Genomic DNA, 22,361 nt, shown 5'->3' with positions numbered 1-22,361 from the left:
TCCTATTTGTGATTTATTAGAATTCCTTCCCTCTCACCTTATGTGTTAACTTATAACGCTATTCACTTAATGGGCAGCGCGGCCACACACCACGCTTATCACTGCCCCTCACCTTTTCACGTTTACTCTCGGCATTTCAATTCCCTCCTTATTTATATTAACGTCGCATTCCCCCCCCCCCCACCCCCTCCTTAAATGAGAGACAAGTGGCCCACCCGACCCAACATACTCGCGAACGCAAGAACTACCAATAAAACTCCCGCTTCAAAGTGATTTTTCATCTGGCAGCGTTTTTTCGTCATGCTGACGGGCTGACAAAAAATCCTGACATCATCGTCAGCCGGTGCATGACGTCACAGGCAACGTGATTTTATAGTCACGTGACGTGACGTAGGACAAATACTGGGCCGTGATTGGTGCTAAGAAACGTGCTGACGGCAGTTCGAACGCGGCCACTAATTTACACCATACCTAGCAATGGCTATGTAAGAACCGTGCGTATGATTTCTGTCGTGTTTACGGAATAGCCCTGATGCAAAGTTTGTGTTCGTTAAGATTTCATTTGGCATTTAAATTGTTTTTTCACACTATGTAATATTTTTGAACATGTATTTCTTATAGCCAGCGGAAATCTAAGTAAGGAATTGGATTCTTTAAACATATTTTTGTTCGCTCTAGATGTGTAAAGTAGACTAGGCCACGGTGTCATACCGCTGACGTCAACGGGTTGGGGGTGTTGAAGGCAGAAGCCAGTGGATAACCGCGGCCGATTGGTATCTGGTGTTCGTTGCGATGAATCTGTGAACGGACCTAAGATAGATGTCCATTTTGATGGCTGAATGAGACTACATATTCCGAGCATTGCAATTTAGAGTGTTTGTGCCCTATTGACGACTGCAACGACGCGGACTAACAGAATCATAGGCGCAGTTTGAGGCGGTTTGGCTTGAAATGCGCGACTTCCAGTTAGAGGTAGGTATTGTGGATATTAAATTCGGGTGCTTTTAGTTTGGTGCAGTGCCTGCACCACATTCAGCGGGTAGATTCGACACTGAAAGGAGTTGTGCACTTCCAAAGGTTATTTTAGGAAGCAACATGCTGCAGCAAACATTTGTTGACAAGGATGTTGTGTGCATGAAGACTCAGTGCAGTTTGGGCTTGTGTGTTTTGCATGTGGGTGCAAGGTTAAGTGTACCAGTGATGCATGGGCTTCCTGTCCTGTGCAGTGAATGAAGTGTTTGCAGACTGGAATGGTAGTGACAGCACATAACTCAGGTCTCAGATTTTACCAACCTTTTTACCTTACCAGTGGTGTGCTGACATTGCTTGGATGCTGCTCTGCCAAATGCCTTTAAGTATAATAGGTGTGTTTTACTGTCTGTCCTCTGTGGTGGTACTCTGCATATAGTAGTAAAATATCAGTTGGCTTAAGTCAACACAGTGCACTTAAGTGTGGGCACACAGGTGTAGCTGTTACCAGTGTGGTTAAACTAGGCAGCATCTTTCTTAAAATGGTATTGCTCATCTCTGAGAATACCTTCTCCCACTGTTTTCAATGTAACTATTAGTATAGGGTGGTTCAGCAGTGGTTGCATCTTGCCCCACACTTCTAAAGCAAGTCATGTGGCACTTCTATTTGAAAGCTGACAGTGCTATCACCAATAATGATTGCATTATAACAGGATGGTAGCATGTTGCATGTGGTCTTAAAAATGATCATCACTTAAAATGTTGACACTCACTGCTGATGCAATCAACACAAAGAAAGGAGTGATCAGGGGTAATTTACTTCAGATTGTTCTTAGGAACATGTGAAAAACATGATAGTGTCATGATTAGAGTATGATTATCATAGGAAATATAAAGACACTATTTAATTATCTGGCTGTTAGGAGTTTTACCTAAAATGAATTGCAATACAGAATATTAGTGCATAATGTATTGATATTTTGACACTTCATCTTCACCTTAACTTGAGCTTATATCTGGTAAATAGCGGAAGGTGCATGTCTACTTTGTTTTAGGTCTTGCAGGCAGAACAAGTAACACTTAATATATGTATGGATAAGGCAGACCTACTATCATGAAATCATATGGTGTTGTTTTTTTGTTGGACCCTTTGACTAACAAGGAACATGATAATTGAAGGGGCAAGTATGTCTGAGTAACTTCTATGTCCTTTTGAAGTGAGATGCCAGACAAGCAATTCAGAGCACAAAATTGTTACATGCTTCTTTTGTTTTAAATAAAGCCCAAATTTATATGTAAATAGCTCCTTGCTAAAGAGGATCATGAAGCCTTTGTTAAGCCATGGTCAAAATTGTGTAAATTCCCTTTTGATAGGTGTTGTGACACTTACTACTTCTTTGGACCCAATAAAATAGATGTTCAACTCTCTTTTTCTCTGGCTGATCATGCATCATTTTGCTTCAATAAGCTCTAGTTATATGTTACAGCAAGGCAGTATACTAGAAGCTATTGTAGAGTATGTTGTTAGAGTTTTTGTCTATGAGGGATCATTGTTGCACAAACCCATTTTATGTGTTAGAGCTTAATGATGGCAAAAAAAGGTTTGTTTAAGTCATACAAACCTGCATGCTTTCTGGACAACACTTTTAAAAAGTTCATGCATACCATTTTGATTGGATGGATTTCTGCAATCAGAGCTTACACTGAGCAGTGTTTGTTATGTTTGCCTTTACCCCACCATCCAATCACACAATTCCAACTCAATGAAAGAATTTTGCCACAAAAGTTGAATGTGCTGTGATACGCCGAATGGTTATCCTGCCCTCTGATATCACCCCACCTTTAGCACGGCTGCTGCCACAGGTCACCAGCCATGCCTGTCAAGGACAAGAGCATAATTTATGGTAGCTGTCTTTGGTGAGGAAAACCAGAGCTCAGTTGTTATGTGGTGGATGCATTTTGGCGAGGGTGTGGGCTGAACATTTACTACCAACAGTATCATGGTTCATGTGGTCATGGTAGATAAGATGCAATTCCAATGACTGAAAAAGTTATGTGCATTGTAAAATAGATCCACTGTTATTAGTAATTGCTAGCTGCTTTTAACTAAATTCAAAATGGTTTTGGTCTATTTTGTCAATTTTGTAACATGCAAGCAGTATAGCTTGGTTGTTATATATTGCATGTTTGCTTCCAAGCTTTATGTCTGTGGATTAGCATTGCAATATTGTGTGTAGCTCACCGCTTGTCACATTGTCCCCAGGTTTGATACAGACCTGGCAAAGGATGGCAAGCACATCCAAGATTTGGATTGCTTTGAGAAACACAGTGGTCAACTGGCCACCGCTCATACTGTTTGTAGCATGCCTCATAACATTAAGTGGGGTAACATTTGTTTTGGGTGCGTATGTGTACAACACTGAAGACATTCTGGACAGGGATTCTTTGGTAAGCTCTCACTTCATACATTTGTATGTCTTGGTTTTGTGTTGTAGTTTTGTGCAGATATTTCTGCAGCATCACTTCTTGGTACATTGCATGACCCACAGGAGGTCATTGCCTGCATCCTGTCAGCTGACCAGCCTCAATGAAGTGCGTCAGGTCACGTGGCGATCGTACTCGGCCTACACTCACTGCTCTGCTAGCCCCGCGGAGCTCACTTCGACCTCACTGACTCCGTCTCCCGCGCCGCAGTCGTGGAACGCGTTCCTCGGCGACATGGAGCGGCACGGCTTCTGCCCGCACGCGGCGCCGGCCGCGCCCTCCGCCAATGCCACGACCCCCGACCACCTGGTGGGCGTCTCCCTGCTGCTGCCGGCGGTCGGGGCGCAGCACCTGGCGGCCAACGCCTCCGTGCTCACGCTGGGTAGGTGCAAGGTGGTGCCAGGCCGCCCTGCGCCGGCTTGTTGTACCGCCCGGCTGGCATCAGGGGAGGATTGACAGGGGTTGTTGTGGCTGCCACGGCCTGTTGAATTGTAAGTTGGGGTTATATGGTGAAGGAGAGAGAGGCCATCTAGAGATTTGTGCTGTAACGGGCATGTGGCTTGACCTGGGTCCTTCGAATAAAACACATCACCTCTATCGCGATGTTGTAACATGGCGTTAGACCGCTGCGTCCTGTCCCAGAGGTGCGGCCGTAACACACCAGCGGAACACCACCGCTGGTGGCGTGACCCGGCGTGACGTGACCGTGTGCCGCCGCAGAGGAGTCGCGTCCGGCCGGCCTCAACGTCAGCTTGGAGCCGATGACGGCGACAGCCGGCGGCGCCGTGCTGCTCTGTGTGCGCGTGACCGGGCCGGCAGCCGGCCTGCCGCGGCCCGGCCGGACTGCGCCCCCCGCCTGCGACGCCTCAGCCGCCGCCGGCCCCGGCTCGCTGGGGCTGACATCCGACGGTGCATGCGCCGCCGGCGCGCCGCGCTACCGGCTCAAGTACACGGCAGCGCCCGCTTGGGAGCTCACGCTGTCCATGGTGAGAGGGCTGGAGCCGGGGTGTGCGTCGGCGCGCGCGCGCGGCTGCCGACTGGGTCGCGGCTGGTGGACAGCCTTCGGAGGCAGTGACATCTGGGGGAAATTGAGCTTTGTTGTCTGTGCTGATGCCAGTAAGGTTTTTACTTTCTCAGCCTTCGTCTTGGGCTCTCATGCCATGACATGTTTTGGCCTTGTCGTCTCTCGGCGTATTTCGCTGACCAATGGTTGCACGCATCGTTGAACCATGATAATCAGGCCTCCGGTGACAAAAGAGATGAGATACGACGGCAGCGTGCTTTACAGTTTTTTTCTCTTGAACGACTGTCTGGTTTGCAACTGCTTTTTACAGGGACGTATCCGAATGGGCCATGGAGTCATGTCCCTGATCCCGTTAAGGCTTATGGGAAGGGGAAGAGGGAAACACAGTTCGAAGCCCCCGCAAACCCGAAGCATTTGGATCCAAATTGGCTTGAACGTGGCGCCAACTTGTGAAAATAATGTGGTTTGACCTGAATCTGATTTGACCGGGGAACTTACGATCGGATGGCGTGGTCATGCCTCACGCAACAAGCACTGCTTAGCGTGAGTGCTTAAGCCGAGAAAGTAATTCTGTTTCGTCTAGCGGTTTGACGGTTTGGTATATTGGCAAACAGGTTAAATCAGGGCTTTGTCCGCTCTTTTGGTGGTAGGTGTGGTATTTTGCTGCGCGACGGCTTTCTGAAGTTGCCTTACCTTAGCTTACCTTGTGGTGATCGGGAATTTATTAGGCCACTTGGCCTGTCGTTCCTGCTCCCTCCCAGCTCCCGTTCAGGTAGCCGAACAGCCTCAAATTAGTGACGTCATCGGTGTGGGATGTCGTGCGTGATGTCAGCCCATTGTGAATAGAATCTATTTGAACTGCTCAACTGAGGTTGTCGATACCACTGCAGATGTGAAGGCATTCCAGCGATTGACGTAAGAGAGTCGATATCGACGGACGAGAGTCCCAGCTTAGAGGTTTTCAGCTTTCATTGGTGTCTTTTCGTCACTTCCGAAGTGGATATCGTCAGGAACTCTCCCAACGACAGCGGCATGCCCCCATGGGACGTTTCATTTCGTGCACCGCGACCATGTCTCCCTTGCGACGACGGTAGTACAGTGAGTGCAACGCGATGTGGGTTATTCTGTCGTTAGCCGTGCGGTGGTCTGTAGCTGAGGTCATGACATGACTTATTTTTAAGTAACCCATATTATTATTTATTGTCATCCAACATCCACTGATACGCTACCAGGCAGGCACCACCAGAACTCGCCGCGCTCTGCTGAGTAGCGTGGGGCATCCATGGCCTTTCGTTCCATTAGCGTGATTTCGCCTTACGTTGTCGGGGTTAGTCCTGCTTGGCGTCATCAGCGGCCTCCTTTTTCCTGCGCTGATTCACCCCCGCGAAAAACTGCGCGGCGAAATCGCGCACGTCGTCCGGCTGCTCGTCGACGATTTTGGCGATGAAGTCGGAGACGAGCTGCTTGAGCTCTGCGTGCTGCGCCAGGTACGCCTCGTTGTCGCGGCGCAGCGCGGCCAGGTGGCGCTCCAGCACAGCCACCTGGTTCGGATGCAGGGCGCCGTCGTCGTAGTTGTTCTCGGCCGACACCGGCTGCTGGAAGTCGTTGTCGAGTGGCTCCGACTCGCCCACGGGCACGGGTGGCGGCAGGCCCGACATGACCGGCGCCGATGGTGCGGGTTGGCTGGTGCGGCGCGGCAGCCCACTGCCTCGGCGGGGGCGAGCACGGCTGCTGCTGAACCTGGCGCCGACCGGCAACGAGCACGGGGTGCGCGCGGTTACGTCGAGACGGCACCCGACGAAGCTCGGATGACGTCACACTGAGGAAGCGAGAATAACACTTAACACCGTGCCCGCGAAGCTACCTGAGCTCTGTAAAACGTTTTCCACGGCGAGCTTTGGCATTCCTGATAAGCCGAGTGGACAGGCCGGGTCAGGACAATCTGTGCTGTGTATATGTGTGTGGAAATCCCGTGCCGTTGTGGCGGCGCCTCTTCCGCCGGCTGACGCCACGGCGGTCGCCACAGGTGGACCGGGAGCGGGTGTACGCCCACCTCAGCTGCACCAGCGTCTTTCTGATGGTGATGGCTGTGTGCATGCTGCTGTGCACCCTGGTCCGCAACCGGTCGCGCTACACCCTCACACCCGGTGACAAGGTGAGACTCCGAGCTCGCGCGGCGCCCCCCGGCCAGCCACCTGCGGTGGTCACAGCCAGCGGCAGGCCGACCCCGGCTCAGTCCGGAGATGAGATGTGGGATATGTTAGACGACCTGGACTAGGCTATGCCTCGTCTGCGGAGGGGAGGGGGGAGGGGGGGGGGGCTCGTCGTGAAGGTTTTATGATTGGTGGGTGGGTGGGGGTTACCTTTGCGGTGGCTATTGTGGGTCTCGTTCCCCGTCAGTATGCCAAATGTCCGTATTTGCGTTCTTGTCGTGTATGGAATAGCGATCAATGCTAGCAGACCTGTTGGTTCTGCTCAATGTAAACCTGTATCAGTTGCCGCCATACGGATCACTTGCTTAACATTAAAATCTCACGGGACAAATATAAGTCCCGATTTTGTTTCTTTATGTGCAAAGATAGTTGTCATCAAAGTGATACTTTAATGCAGTGGCCTGATACTCACATTTTTGTGGAGGAGCGGCCCGTTCAGCTCGGCAATCAGCTCTTTATTGTGTCCGTCACGTGTATCGAGTTACCTTTCCGCACGCCCCGCAGCTTTCGCTTACCACCACCAACAGCCCTGTTCTGATCGGCCCTGTGTCTCCAGGTGCCGCTGTCTGACGGCTGAAGAAAGTCGACGCTTTCCCTGCACTGTGCCTTATTGTTATTAGTGGTGGCTAACTGTGTCAGTAAGCATGTCCCGCCGGCAGTGCCTCCCGTGCGCGGCGGGCGCACCGCGGTGTGATACCGTTAATCAGTGGCGTAGTTTATTTATTGTTACCGTCCCGTTTGCCGTGTGCTGTGCTGTGATGTGTGACAAGCAGTGGTGCGGGTGTGGCGTATTGCCGGGCTCGTTGTTTGCGGCCTAACGGTCGGCCGGACTGGCGGATGTTTGTCGAGTAAGCCGCGCGGATGGCGGCCTGTGCGCCTGCAACCCTATCTGTGGGTACGTTCCGGCCGTTGCGGACCTTCGTCGGCGTCGGTTGTGTTTGTTTTGCGGCGGTGGTTGGTCAGTAGCAGCGGGCTTGAAACAGTTGGCCCCCGTGGCCGTCGGGGTTTGACACGCTCCTCGTGCCGGCCTGTCCCCAGATCCCGTCCGATCCGACTCGGTCTCGCACGCCGTGAGCCTCCACCCCCCGAGAGGCTTGGCCGACGCGGAGCTCTCGTGCCCGCCTCCGCGCGTGGACGCGCCTCTCTTCCCTCGCCGCACCTCTGCCGTCCAACGTCCAACTCCGAGGTTACCGCCACCCTGTCCTGACCGTGGCGCCCTCCAGCCCGTGACCGGCTCGACGCACGACCCCGGAGTCTGGACTTTGTACTACGTGCCGTTTGCCTTGGCACGGCCACTTGGAAAGGGCGCCGAGCCGCGCTCAGGTCGGGCCGCTCAGACCACAACCGTTTTCGCAAAGTCAAGTGTGCATTACTCACAGAGTTGGAAGTCATACAATGATGCAAAACAGTCGGAACGCGGCCTGCAGCCGGAGAACGGTCCGCAGGGGGAAAGTCGCTACCCGCTGCCTGGGGAGCTGAGTACCTTGGTGACTGGCACGTGGATGGATGGATGGGAAAACTGCAGCGTGAGCCGGCAAAATGTCTGGAGCTCGGGACCGTATATCTTGGGATAACCACCATGTTGCCCCCAGGGGTTCCCGCGTGGGTCGGTAATCGCAAAGCTGCGTGGGCGGCGTCCAGGTGGAGGGTGTGAATCACGTGAAAAAGGGGTTGGTGTGGAGAACATAAGGGCGCGCTTGCTGAGCGCTCCCGACGTTGTTAACTCAGTTACTCTCGTGTATAATTTCGCGGGAACATATCAGTTAGCTACATGCAAAGCGGTCGTGGTAATCTCCAGACTTAAAAGTGTACCGAACGGTACTGCCGGGGATCACTAATCTGCTCAAGATAATCATTCCAAAAAGTGGTTGCTCGTTTTGTCGACTGCATATGAAGGTGGCCATGGCCATGGCCAGCGCCGGCGTACTTACGAAAAATAGGCCTTCCTATCCCAGTGCAGTGCCAGAAGTGCCGAGACATGCGCACGGGAGGTGTGTTTTCGGTTAATTACAAACTATGAAGTCGCGTTATCACGTCACATGTCACGCCGCACCAGACCTTTTACCAGTCTAGTGACCTGGTGGACGGCCGCCACATTATTCAGGGTCGAGCAGCCACGCGGAAGGGGGCGAAGAGAGTGGGTACGGCAAACTCAGAAAGACATTGTGTGCACCCTCGTGCCTGTTTCTTCCGTTTCACCGTGTCCGTGTGTTGAAATACAGACGCCACGTCCTGCTGGAGTTTTGCACATGTTTCCAAAACCGCTAGGATGGTGGGTCGGGGCTAAACTCGCGTCGAGAGCGGATGCAGGCCTGGATGTCGCCACAAGGGGAAGCGAAAGGACAGCGCGACAACGCAGGTTGTTGGGTGGCCTGCAGTCTGTGCTTGTGCAGCCCGCAAAACTTCGGATTGGTTCGAGAACTAAGTCACGCGGATTACTCCATGCCCACAGTCCGGATCGATTTGGGGAGTAGGGAGCTGATTCCACACACTCAAAATCGTTCAGTATTTTAGCGTAGGGAGGCTGTTTGGAAGGTCATGTTACACCATCATGTACATTCAAAGACCGATGTGGCCACCTTGCTGTCATATCCGAACACCATAATGCTAATTTGGGCTTACGAAATACAACGCCAGTTGTATTGCGTTGCGTAACTAGTAGTTAGTTACACAATACAAGGTTACGAGAACACTGTCGGAATCGTGCAAGCGGCCGTAATGTCGCGTACTGGCCCGGTGCGACGCCTGTTGAAGGTCACGAACTTTAGATATGGCAGCCCCAAACTCGGCTTGGGGCGCGACGCGTCAGCCTTCTGCATTCGAAGACGTGGGGTGTGACGCGTCAGCCTTCTGCTTTCGAAGACGTGGGGTGTGACGCCTCAGCCTTCTGCATTCGGAGACGTGGGGTGTGTCGCCTCAGCCTTCTGCATTGGAAGACGTGGGGTGTGACGCCTCAGCCTTCTGCATTCGAAGACAACCGCAGTACAGAGTAGAAAGAATCCGTAACGCGGTGTCGAGCTCGAGACATCAGCCCCGTTCCGGCGCACCGCGGAGGTCGCCACGCCTCTGGTCCCAGCTGGGGCGCACGCCAGGGGCGGGCGAACCGTGTGACAGATTGTCACAGTCAGCACGGCGCAGGTGTCCTCCCATCGACTCTCGCACTGCACGTGCAGCTGCTTCCGACTGTGTCCAAGTGGTGGACCCAGCCGGCGATGCGGTGGGATTTTCAAAGCATCTGTGTGCGCAAGTGTGTGCCAGGCCGGCTGCCGGAGCATGTTCTGAAAGAAGTGATTTGTGGAGAAGGCTGTATTTCCGAAAATAAAAAAAAATGTTAGGTCTGAAGATCACATAACTCGAATTGCAAAAACGCCTCACCGAATCTTGTCTGAAAGACTTATTCTACACATGAACACAAAGACCTCAAAAACAGCGGTACAACCATATCAGACAAGACCGCAACCCGAACTCACAAGCTAAACTGGTCAAATTCAATATATTTAATTATCCAGTTATGCACGAACAAGAACAGGCATCACTCTGCAGTCGCAACATAGGATGCGTTGGGAAAAGGCAAATGCATTCCAAGGTACACTTGTACCATTCAGTTAAGCTGCACTGAAGTCGAATGGTTTCTGTCTGGACTCACGCAATGAAGCAGCAAAACGTCGACCGGCCCTGTTTAGAGGAAACTGCAAGGCACGAGGGAACACCGTACCGGGGGAACACCCGCACTGTCGGGCCGACAACCAATATGCATACGACGCTAGGCCCGCGCTGAATACCGAGGAACACGCAAGCAAACGCGGCAAGGAGATCTGAACATCGTCTTCATTCGAGGAATGTGATTCAGCTAATTCATTCCATAAAAATTATCGGCTGTGATGCCATTCCGCGCCCCACTAACGGCAGACTCACAGATTCTCACCTCTGTCGTTGCAAAATGCATTGGAAATGATTTGCTTCTTTCTCTGTGGGAAAGATCGTTGTGCACTTCCTGCTTACGCCAGTGTTCTACGAGCCACTTGAACCGATCTACAATCCAAAATCTATGTGACTATTCCCAGTTCCCTTCTCCGTGGCCACCCCAGTCGTTAAACATGCTAGCCTATTGGCTGCACGCGTAATACAGCCGTCATGAACGGGCTCATCCACGCGAAACTTGGTTTCTCATGTGTAAACATGTAGAAAATGACCCACAACAGTCAGATAATATGTGTGTGTCCGGCTGCGAGAGAACCTGTCCGCTTGAGCGTCATATCTTAGCAGCTGAGCGGATCCAGCACGCAAATGCGCGTGACAACAGGACAGGTATCCGACCAAAAACAATACCACAAATACTTTAGTTACCTACTCGGGCAAAGATGAACTGGAGACAAAACCTTATTAGTCACGAGCGCACCAGAACCACGGTGTTATTTGTGATATTGTTACAACGTAAGCCTTCAAAGGGGAGCCAAGCACACCACATTGCACAGGGCCGCTAAGTTCGAAACCAACACGGACTGAACCCACAAATGCAAGCATGCGATTGCCATTACCAAGCCCTGTCATGGCACGCCATCAAACTGTCTCGTCCCCACTGACCACACACCCGAGTGTGTGGTTAGTGGGGCGGCGCCGTAGGAGCGTTCCTCATGTGTCCCCTTGCCACACCAAAGTGGTGCTGCCAAGCTTTGGAATCACCGGCTGACCAGAGGCCACGCAGCCCCCTCTCACCAAGCCCACGCTGCTGTGAATCGTGACCCCCGCCCGAGAAAAATTCAGCTGGCTCCGTTTTACACTGGTCGCACCAGAGAATGGGAGTTACGCAATGTCTTATGCAACACCCGGTAAATGCACCCCCCCCCCCCCCCCCCCTCTCTGAGAGTGAGAACTCTCGCCCCACGACATAGCACTAGAAGCCGTCAGTTGGAAAGGTAACATCAGAAAAATACGGGTTCAGTGGAATCGTCTAACCTACACAGAGCAGCATGCAATATCACTTGAGTACGGAATGCGGATTATTGATGTGCATCGGGTAACACGTCATTTCATACCAAAAGCTTCACGACGTATTAAAGTACCCATAGCAGGGGCGCCTGCTGACAATTTGCTTGATTAGAAAGGACAAACAGCGAAGCGTTAACCCGGAACCCAATACCTTCTCAGGGGCTACCATATGATGTAGCATGCCGTCGCTCCAACCACATGCCATTTTCACGGAATGACACAAGCGCGCCGTTTACCGTGCTACCCCAGCAGGTGTGACCACCCTGGACAGCGAGCCCCAAGCAATCGAAACAGCTCTGTTTCGGACAAAATTCCGCGGTCCAGGTCTAGCCAGACGGACGGGATCGGGCTGGGCTGCGGTTCGATGCGGCAAACCCTATCTAGCGTCTCCAGTGGACTCCTCCGCGTCCCCTACCTCACCAGACTCCTGCGCTCAGGACATCTGGCTCTCCGTCTTGGGCGGCTGGAAGCGGGCCAGCATGATGAGCGGCACCAGCATGGCGACGGCGGCCGCGACGTAGCAGACGGTGGCGCCCGTCAGCCAGAAGACCGTGCTGAAGAGCACGGGTCCGAGCGCGCGCGCCAGGGCGCCGAGCGAGCGGAACACGCCCGTGACGGCGCCCTTCTGGTGCTGGCCGCCGTAGCGCGCCGCCACTGTCGACATGCAGGGCACGCAGACGGCCGTGGAGAGCGCGTACAGCGTGAAGCCCACATACAGGCCGGCCTGCGAGTATGAGAAGGCGACGGCCAGGAACGAGGGCAGCAGGAGCGCCACGCCGACCACGGCTGTGCGCTCCATACGCGCCTCGGAGATGCGACGCACGTAGCCGCCCTGCACCAGCGCCATCACCACGCCCATGTAGAGGAACATGTAGCCCTGCTGCATGGATGTGTAATGGAAACGCGTGTGACAGTGGAAGCTGAGCGTGAACTCGACGCCGGAAAAGATGAAGAGGTAGAGAAAGTATACGAGGCCGATGCGGCGCAGTGCCGCCTGCTGCGCCGCGTCGGCGCAGCGCACCAGTTGGAAACGCAGCAGGGCGGCCGGGTTGATGTAGTCGAGCAGAGAGTCGCGCGCGCCGGCGCGCTGGCTGCGCCGCGCGGCCGGCAGGCTCTCCGGCAGCGCCGCGTACACGAACAGCACGTTGGCGGACGAGAGCACGATGGCGAGCAGCGCAGGCGCCTGGTAGAGCTCAGCGCCGCCGCCGCGGCCGAACGTGGCGGCGAACACGGCGCCCATCATGGGGCCGATGATGAAGCCCAGCGAGAAGGCGACGCCTAGCCAGGCCATGCCGCGGCCGCGCGTCTCACGCTCCGTCACGTCCGTCACGATCGCCGACGACAGGTTGACGTTGCCCTTGCTGAGGCCGCCCGCCACGCGCGCCGCCACGAACACGGGGAAGCTGGCGGCGCGGTACCAGAGCACGTAGGAGCCGGCGATGCCGGCGAGGCAGAGCAGCAGCACGGGCCGCCGGCCGTACACGTCCGAGAGCCGACCGGTGACCGGCGCCGTCAGGAACTGCAGCAGGGAGAAGAGCGAGCCGAGCGCGCCGCCCAGCAGTACGGGCGTGAAGCGGTCGGGCGCGCCGATGGCCGCCTGGAAGGCGCGCACGCGCCCCACCACCAGCGGGTAGGTGCCACTCGTGTCGTGCTGTTCGTAGTAGTCGAGCAGCGCCGGCAGCAGAGGCAGGATCATGGTGAATGAGAGCAGGTCCAGCAGCAGCGAGACGACTACGACAGGGATGTGCTTCCGGCCGGCGCCGCCGTCACCACAGCCGGTTGACTCCGCCCCAGCCATTGCGGCGCCGTCTGCAACGCGAGAAGTATGTGTTGGAACTTGGATGACAGCGATGATGTAGCAGTAGCTGGTTAAAACAGCAATGAATTCCACATTATGTTCTTTGAATGGGGGCACATTCCACGAAAAAGTCACAAAACTGACAGTGGAGGGTTCATAGTACTTGTTTGATATCATATCATTTAAACTTATGGATTATATTAATGTCAATTAAATATTGCTGGAAAGTTTAGAAAACAACCATTTAATAAAGTTGTAGTGCAACACACGAACCACTGACTATCACCATCAATACCTTTGCTAGCAATGAGAGTTTGTCATGTCATTGCCCCACCTTTCTCTCTTTTCAGACCTCACAATGACACGGTTACAAAGTGTTAAAGAAACACAGGTTGCCACTAAGTGACCTAATATTTATCTGAGTTTTGCCCCTGTGCACAGTCAACCTAGGTCCCTAATCATGAAACCTGTTGACCATCGCCCATATACAAGAATGGGTATCCTCCACATCAGAAAAACAGTCTCTTGCTGGATTTTCTCTATCCCAAAAAATGAGCCATTTGCTTGCCTGCCTCACAACCTAGTGCTGTTAACATGACTCACTATTGATTTTTTTCTTGGAATGCTATGAGATTAAAGGTTGCCAGTGTGGCCTTTGATATTATGAATGCTTCCACAATTCAAAGCTTCTAGTTGCTTTGTTTGTTTGGTTTTGTACTCTTTGTACTTGGTAAGAGGTGCTCTCCATAGAACCATAAGCTGTGCACCACATAGTGTGGGTGAAAGTCATTAGAGAAGTATTGGTCAATAACAATAAGCATTGTGCTTTCCATTCCTTTCTAATGTATGCATATCATAATTTTTTAGACTACTATCAGGACATGACTTGCTTTACCTACATACATATTGACTCATCTTTTGACAAAATACAGAGGGTACACGGTTCCCCACACAGGTTGGACATAGTTATGTCTAATATTAGTACCTACACATCATAAGCATACCGGAATGGTAACATAACAATACATACCATCATCTAATGCACATTTGATAGCCGTAGCTGACACTGATGATAATACGGTTCTTACTGGCGGGAAATTACCACCTACCTCTCTTAAGGGAGGCATTCCGCACCCGGCCTAAACTAAGGTTAAGAACAGCTGCGTGCCGGAGCACAAAGTCTTATGGCTGAATATTTTCTTAGCTTGGAGATCACTGACAAGCACACAAATACTTACTTCCTTCTCACTTATGTGTGATATTTAACTTCTTCAAGCCTGTAGCACTTTCACGACACACGTCCCACCCCGCCAATGCTTCACGGGAAAGTACCCGCGCGCTCCCGCCGGGCCTCCCGCTTTCCCGGCTGAGGCAACAGAACAACTGTTTTTCGTCCTGCTTGCCGCCAGCGCCCAAGGTTTGCATTGCGGTCAGTTGGACGCGTGTTCAGGCTGCATGAAGTCGAGTCCATTAGGTGACGTCATTGGGACATTCTGCTTTTGCGGGTTGATGTAGCTATTGACTGTTAAATGATTGGATTTATTTTATCACGAAAACGATGAGACTGATTTTCTAGAATTGGAGTGTAAAAGGCGTCAGGAGCTAGTAAGGTGAGCTCATAATACATGTTAATTTTAGATCATTGTTTGTCTCGTGCGCGTGTGGCTAACTTTGGCAAGGATGCGGGAACCGGGGTGGGGGTGGGGTGGGGAGGGGGGGGGGAGTAGTGAAGCAAATCCTCCAACTTGAGAGCTGGGGGGTTGCCCCCCCCCATAATTTGGAGGGCCTTTGAAGGGTCCATTCTGAACAGTAAAGTGATGATGTAAGCCAGCAAAAGTCCATTCTGACTTGTCGATGCGCATCCTGGCCTATTAAGGAACATTCTTACCAAAAGAGTGCACTTCTGAGCATGAAGAGGGCCTATCATTAACATCAAAACGTCTGTTCTGCCCTATAAACGAGCCATTATTGGCTGTGGAGCACCCATTCTGACATGTCGAGTGTCCATCCTTGACCGTGGAGAGCCCATCCTGGCCTAAATAGAACCCATTCCGGCCTGTAGAGGACCGTTCTGGACCGCAGAGGACCCGTTCTGGACTGCAGATTCTGATCTCTAGAGGCTCAATTCCTTTGGGGCCATTCTGACATGTAGCGAGCCCATTCGGGCTTGTAGGGGGCCCACTACCTAGTCTTAGAGGAGTGCCCATTTTGGCATTTTGTAGTATGCCCCTCAACTGAGCAGTTTCCACGTCCCTGAACATCGGTATCATAAAGTTGGTGTAACACTTTGCGGAAAATGGAATTGTCCACAAACAGCATGAATTGGTAAGAACAGTACGGTTACCAGGAGTGTGGATAAGCCTGTTCGTAGTTTCGTAGGACAAGCTTGAGGAGGGAAGCCGAGAAGGGTGAAAAATGCCCTAATATGCCCCAAAGATACGGTCCAAACGGGTTTCTTGACGGATTTAGGCTACTCCCTTCTCAACGCTGCTTCCCCACAGCTGAAAAGGAAACTGCACCCCAAATGGCTATTAAAGGTAGAAATAATAATGCAAAGTTGGGAGATTTAAGGCACAGGTGGCCAGACTCATTAGCGTGTAACCACTACGCCAGCCAGTCATCTCGCTCGGCAGTCGCGCGGTCGGCACCGGGCTCACGCACGCGGGCCACAACTACGTTCGAATCATGAAATCGCGTATTAACATTCACATCATGTTGTCCCGTGGGCCTGATTCCAGCCCAATCGGCTGTTTGCTGTGCCCACTGTCCTGTCCCGAACAAGACCCAGCTCGCATCATGTTGCCCCGTAGGTCTGATTCCAGCCCGATCGGCTGCTTGCGATGCCCACCATCCTGTCACGTACAAGACCCAGCTGGGCTGTGCGCGCACCCGGCTACGGCGGCGAGGCCTGGCGCCTTGCGGCGGCCACCCGACCTGCTACGGGCGGGAGGGTTCCTATGGGTCACCGTGCGGTCTCCAGCTTGGTCAAGTCAGACGCACCACGCAGGGCCCACGCAGGTCGCACCGTGGGCCAGCACCAACGCGGTACACGATGTACCCCCTGTGCGCCCCCAGCTCGGCAGTACCGGCGGCGACGGTTGCGACCCAACATCGATCATCGTTTTACAAAACATGAAGCAGCAAGATATTACAGTGCGATACCAATGCCCTATAGTTGTTAGGTCGGTGTCGGCGCCTTCCATTGTACTATTGCACAAACTCAAAATTGATACCTTCAGATGCATCATCGCCACATCTTCTTAGCTTACGTTGCATTGCATAGCTCACAGTCGCTTTTCGTACAGTTTGTTTGCACATACGTTGAACACCATGATATCTATTTGCGATGTTGGCAATCATTGAACATCGTTACGCAAATCAATTTTACCTATAGAAACGCATTTGACAAAACCGCTACCACTGGTGCAAAGAATGAGCAGGTCTTCACCTCCTGCTTTTACTGCGTAATGAGACCAGAACTCTTAAGCTGACTTATCGACCCTCAAATGACCAGAAGATACTTGCAAAGCAACGATTTAGGGCAAACATTGATTACGTTGATATTATTCGACTTTTCAGGCTAGGTTTCGTCATTATAAGCCTGGCATGAAACGCGGGTTACTTTCAATATAGCTATCTACACCTGTTTCGCACTGGTACACAACCTAGCGTTCTCGACTTATCTATGTCGTCTGGCAAATATGACTTCCAGCTTCCTAAGGTTGTTCTTCCATTTCAACATTGTTTTCCATAGGAAGGCGAAATTCAACGAAAGGGTTGGCATTCTGAGTCATTGGAGAGGTATCTGCCCCCAACAAGGCAGATGTCAAAATGCGGCCTGGGCACAGGCTGGTCAAAATTTGGAATGCGAATCGGTGACCCATAACGCCGAATTTGTCCGTAGAAAACTGAATTATAGTGTCACACATTACCACCATGGGAATATTTTATTCTGTGGCTGAATAAAAGTGTCTTCAAAGTGCAAAAGTTGTTCCCAAGAAATGTTTCCCAAGACGTACCCACCTATCGTACTTGTGCCGTGTGCCATGAGAAGAGGTATCATGACACTTTCCTCTCCCCCTCCCACGAGTCACATGCTTTCACGAGGGCAACAGACTCAGACTCTTGGTCGTTTACAATGTAGATATCCTATCATCCTCGCAGGGGTGTCAATTTTTGTAAATTATTGGAGGGGGCCGAACCGAATGCCCAACAATCTACTCCCCTCCCAATGTTTTCCTCACCCGACTTAACCCACTTTATTTTCATTAAACGCGACATGTTTTCAATGTTCGCATAATTTATGAAAGTCTTTAATTTAAGCAGTATAGAAGTCATGCAGCGTTGGATCCAGGATCCAGAGAGCAGCTCTAGACGGACGCTTCTCTTCTGATCGGCACGTGAGGGCGTTCCTTTAGAGGCCACCTTAGGGCACCGATGGCGCTTTTTATGACGGTCATGGGAGGCGGCACGCATTCTGGTTGTGGGGGATGGCGACAGGGTTAGTCATGAAGGACTTGGTCGTCCCTGTATTCCAGAGCTTTTAACTTTAACCTCATAAGCCATTGCGTGTCTTATGGCGCTAGATGTGTGAAGTTTATCGCATCGCTTATCCGCTCAGCTGTAACGATTTTTATCTCGTGGCGAGAGCAACTATGCCTTTTTTGTTATGAGGGTCGTACGAGACGCCACTACGCAGAAAGATCAAATAAGATAGTCTTTGTGTTACGATGATATCTTAGCCAAGTGTTTTGTAGTATTCCAGCCAAAAACACTGGGGATCAAGGCAACATGGGGGGGGGCAACTCAACATGTGGGGGGGGGGGGGGGCAGGACACTCACAGAAGGAACACAAATCGACACCCGTGCTTCCTCGTCTGATCGCTTTACCTAGTCCTTTGCCTTTTCCTGTTTGCACACATCATGGCCCAGGTCTACGAGAGGAAGACAACCCGAGGAGGATGGAGCAGGGAGAGTGTGCAAGTGGCAGTCACAGTCGTCAGCGGGGAGAGCAGCGTAAAGGAGGCGGCTGCTTTGCACGGAGTATTCAGGACGTCTCTTAAACGTCGTCTTTCTGGCAAGTGTCCCCTCAAAGCAGCTGTGGGGCCCAGAAAGAGTGTGCACACTATCGCAAGCAGGTAACTTAAAAGATCACATGCCACTTCTAGAGATTGTATTCCACGGCCTAACGCCTTCAAATGTACGCAGCTTGGCGTAGGAATATTCCGAAAGCAGTGGCATACCGGCACGCTAAAAGCGTACAAGGGCAGAAACGACTGGTTGAGCGTCTTCATCAAGAGGAACACAGAACTATCGCTGCGTGCGCTAGAAGCCACGTCTGAGGCATGCGCCTGCGGATTGAACGAGCTTGTGGCTGACAAGTTCTTTGATCTGCTGGGGCAGGCTCTCGATTGGCAAACAAAGGCGATTTTGTTTGGGATGGGGCCCTCCCACCATCAGGGAGTTACTTTTTCAACCATTCAACCTTTTCCAACCCTCTCCCCTGCCAAGGCTCTGTCTGCGCGCCTGGCAACGTCCCTGACTGTTAGTGTTTAATATAAAGGTGTGAACGAACCATTGTAATGTGGATAACACCTGCTGTTCACTTCAGGCAGTCAGTTAATTCTTGCCTACTTTCATTTTATTTCCTTCTAAATACGTCATGAATGCTACCTTCTGGTAACTTCTAGCTTATCTCTCAGTCAAATAAATTCACCATGACACAAATAAAAGAAAGCTGAATTGTTGAAGTAAAGTGGGTTAAATCCGAAGGCCTATTCCGATGGAAGATTGCTTATCGATTTGAAAGCTAAAAAGCTGAAAACAAAGTTGCCAAAATAAGAAATATTTTGTGAGAGGGGGGGAATCAAGTTCCAGGGGGCACCACAACGAAGCGTGATCCCTCCCTTAACGAAATTTTGGATCCGCCCCTGTGGTCGTGGGCGAACCGAGGCAACTCAACACTGAACAAGTGAACAAGTAACGAATGATAAACGACGGTTAAGCTAAATGCAGCGTTTTAAACCAAGCCAGGCGAATGCAGAAAATTATTCGAATCTGTGTGCACACTGCTATTAAGACCACATCTTATTAGTCTTTTATTAGTTCCACGTTCTAACACCTGATATTGGGTACTGGACGCTAACGGCTGCACGAAACACAGGTGCATAAGCCGGAAAGTCGCAACAACCCATACCGAATGTGGGAGGAAATACCACAAGCATTGCACGATCATCCGCATTGCGCAACGTTCATGCTGCCAGATGTTCGTTGCAAGCAATTTTCTAGCCCAAGGTCCTAATGTTGAGTACACTTCATCAACACCCTCCAGCTTAGTCGCCTGTGTCTCGTGGTACCCCTTGCATAAGACCGTGTGCCGTGTGTTGAAGTTCAGATATTGTGCATTGGGTGCGGATGTCGTAGCTCTGATGATTTACCATTTTGACGTCGTTTTCCGCCAGTGTCTGCACAAATAGGAGGCCTCTCTGGATTCGGGTCTCTTGTTTTTAATCTGATTTCTACTGACTGTATCATTTTTAATGGGTCTCTGGATGGTGTTCAACAGAATACCTTAATCGAAACGGAATCAAATTCTGTTGACATGTCCAACTCACTCATTTTACCCATGGACGCTCGTTATTTTTCTGAACCGATTAGTAAACACATATTTATGGCACAGTTCGGGCCTAATCTCTCGAAATTTTTAGCAGCAACGCCACCAATTCCTGGCGTTGCAGTCTCCGCGGGAGACTGTGCAGCGTTGGCAGCCGTAGCTAATGTGAGACAGTGGGTGTGTGAGAAGGACCGTGTGTCGAAAAACAATGTTAAGTGTTATAGCGGAGATGTGTTTAACTCGTGCCAACTAGGCACTGATGATATTAACAGATTAGTAGTTGCAACATGAACAACAGAGATTCGACCAAAACGTTTGTTGTGCTGTGTTTCGATTCCAATTTGAAAATTGTACGGGTGAAAATTAAGCCCCAAACTTGACCCACATGCATGGACTGATTTAATGAAGCGTACAAAGTATGATTTTCTTATAAAAAGTCGTCTTCGCTCGCTGGTCAGCTTCCGCCTCGTGTCAGCTGCGAGATCTATAGTCGCGCAGCGCATGGAGATTGAAGGACCAAGCTTTAATGCTTTCGGCCCTAAATAATGCGAACGATTGCATGCAATACTATTTCACGCATTGTTTTCACTAATCTACTTTTCAGAGGAAATGAGTATCCCTATGCGAGCAAGGGCTGACCTAGTCGATACAAACTGTCGACCCGTTTTGATCTACACTGATACTCAAATACCTGAGGGCGCATGGTCATCGTATCTGGAAAGCCATAACTTTCGTGAGCGCCTCCGAACCTTATTGCCTTAGATATTCCCAAGCAAGTTCTTTGTAACAGTAAGTAAACTGTGATTTCTATACACAACAACCAGATTCCAGATCTCGGATATTACGGACTTGTAAATGCGGGCAACATTACATCTTTTGAGGGCTTGTGGCTGCTAGCTCAGTGAAATCAAGCATCAGATAGAAATACGACGAAGAAAATGTTGTACCCTTGAAAAAAGTGGGCAAGGTACGTTAATTAACTTTTATGGTGCCTTTTCACCATTATTTTTACGAAGGTCAAGTTACAATCAAGAGGATGACATTGCAATCATGGGTATAGTTTCACAAAGTATTTTTGGGTGGCTGAGCATGGAAAAATGGCTAAACGACCTTCAGAATGCAGAAAATGGGTTTCTTCCCAAATTTGGCTCGCATTCTGTTAAAAAGCTAGGACGGAGGGGAGGCTAGATACCCCAAATAACTAGGTCCCCCAACCGAATAGGGAACTACACCCCTGACCGTAAGGCTCGAGAGGATGCTCCAGAAATGAGACGATTACGCGTCGCCGTGGGTAATGCGGCTGCACCAGTCCCCTTTCATGAATAAAAGGAGGTCCTGAGGATGTAGGGACCTAAACCTTATTTTCGTCGCATGAATTTCGATGGCGTTTTCATGCAAAGGCTCAGTTTGGCCGTCTGTGGTCCCGGTGTCCGCTGTGGCGATTTTGTCGAAGACCCGAACTGACATTCGGAGAGTGAACTCTTGTTTGGCACATGCAAGTTTCAAATCGATTTGTTTTGCACCACGCGCTGAGGTGGAGAAAAAGGTGGGATAAGAACAGGTTTTATTTAGTGGATCTAAACGAACTGTGACATAAAACACGGGACTCAATACCCATACAGTATTATACGATGCACATAAACCGTTTCGTATCGGTGGCAGATGCTGCAAAATACTGTTCAGGGGATGTAAATATTTTGCTTACCTTGCCCGCAAATGAATTCAAATACCAAACTCCATCAGAAATCCAAATGTTGACAAGAATCAATGGCTTAGCAACGTAAGTATTGTGCTCAAGGATGCTGGGAGTCGGGTTAAAGATACAAGTGGATACGTAGTCATTAGTTCAGTGCCAACAAGGCCACGACGATTGGTGACTTGGTTTACATCGTTGGAAGGCTTGTAAGATCTTTTTGTTGCGTTTGGCAGGGAAGGATGAAGCAATGCTTAATGAATGGATTAACCTCGTCAAGCTAATGCAAGTCTCCTGTCAACACATTTTTACTGGTGCACATAAAACAGCCACTAGAATGAATGCATGACGGCACACTCGCTTTCATGTCTACCGAACCCAGTCCGGCTACGTTTTCGTAAACATATGGAGAATAATGTCGCAGTGATAGGCAGAGCACTGCAGTGGACACTGGAATGCCTGCCAGATTTCTTCAATCGAAGCAGTCCCCTCAAACCCTTACACTGCCTGACACCGCACTTGTTCGTATCTACACGCGCCCCTAGAATGCTCTCATCAGCGATGGACATACCTGGCGC

At 50.9% G+C, this 22,361-nt stretch overlaps 2 protein-coding genes across 3 annotated transcripts; one reads left to right on the top strand and one right to left on the bottom strand.

Annotated features, from left to right (window-relative positions):
• The first annotated feature begins 687 nt into the window (after positions 1-687).
• Positions 688-8,935, top strand: LOC119089615 (uncharacterized). Of its 2 annotated transcripts, none has more exons than XM_037212390.1 (6): positions 688-972; positions 3,233-3,417; positions 3,664-3,835; positions 4,174-4,439; positions 6,504-6,632; positions 7,729-8,935. In XM_037212390.1, exons 2-6 carry the CDS (start codon positions 3,256-3,258, stop codon positions 7,762-7,764), a joined length of 765 nt encoding a protein of 254 aa, XP_037068285.1. In that variant the 5' UTR covers positions 688-972; positions 3,233-3,255; the 3' UTR covers positions 7,765-8,935. The 2 variants fall into 2 exon arrangements, with proteins under 2 accessions (XP_037068285.1, XP_037068287.1); XM_037212392.1 differs by having other exon boundaries at positions 690-972; positions 7,247-8,935.
• A 2,604-nt stretch (positions 8,936-11,539) lies between these two features.
• Positions 11,540-14,843, bottom strand: rtet (major facilitator superfamily domain-containing protein rtet). Its single transcript, XM_037212559.1, has 2 exons — positions 14,716-14,843; positions 11,540-13,488 (listed from the first exon to the last, which is right to left on the bottom strand). Exon 2 carries the CDS (start codon positions 13,475-13,477, stop codon positions 12,113-12,115), a length of 1,365 nt encoding a protein of 454 aa, XP_037068454.1. The 5' UTR covers positions 13,478-13,488; positions 14,716-14,843; the 3' UTR covers positions 11,540-12,112.
• Positions 14,844-22,361: the final 7,518 nt, after the last annotated feature.

The sequence above is a fragment of the Pollicipes pollicipes genome, unplaced genomic scaffold (genome assembly GCF_011947565.3).
Source record: "Pollicipes pollicipes isolate AB1234 unplaced genomic scaffold, Ppol_2.1 Scaffold_3087;HRSCAF=3621_pilon_pilon_pilon, whole genome shotgun sequence".
Lineage (NCBI taxonomy): Eukaryota > Metazoa > Arthropoda > Thecostraca > Pollicipedomorpha > Pollicipedidae > Pollicipes > Pollicipes pollicipes.
The sequence above is the reverse complement of the archived record's forward strand: the minus strand, read 5'-3'. Positions and strand labels throughout refer to the sequence as shown.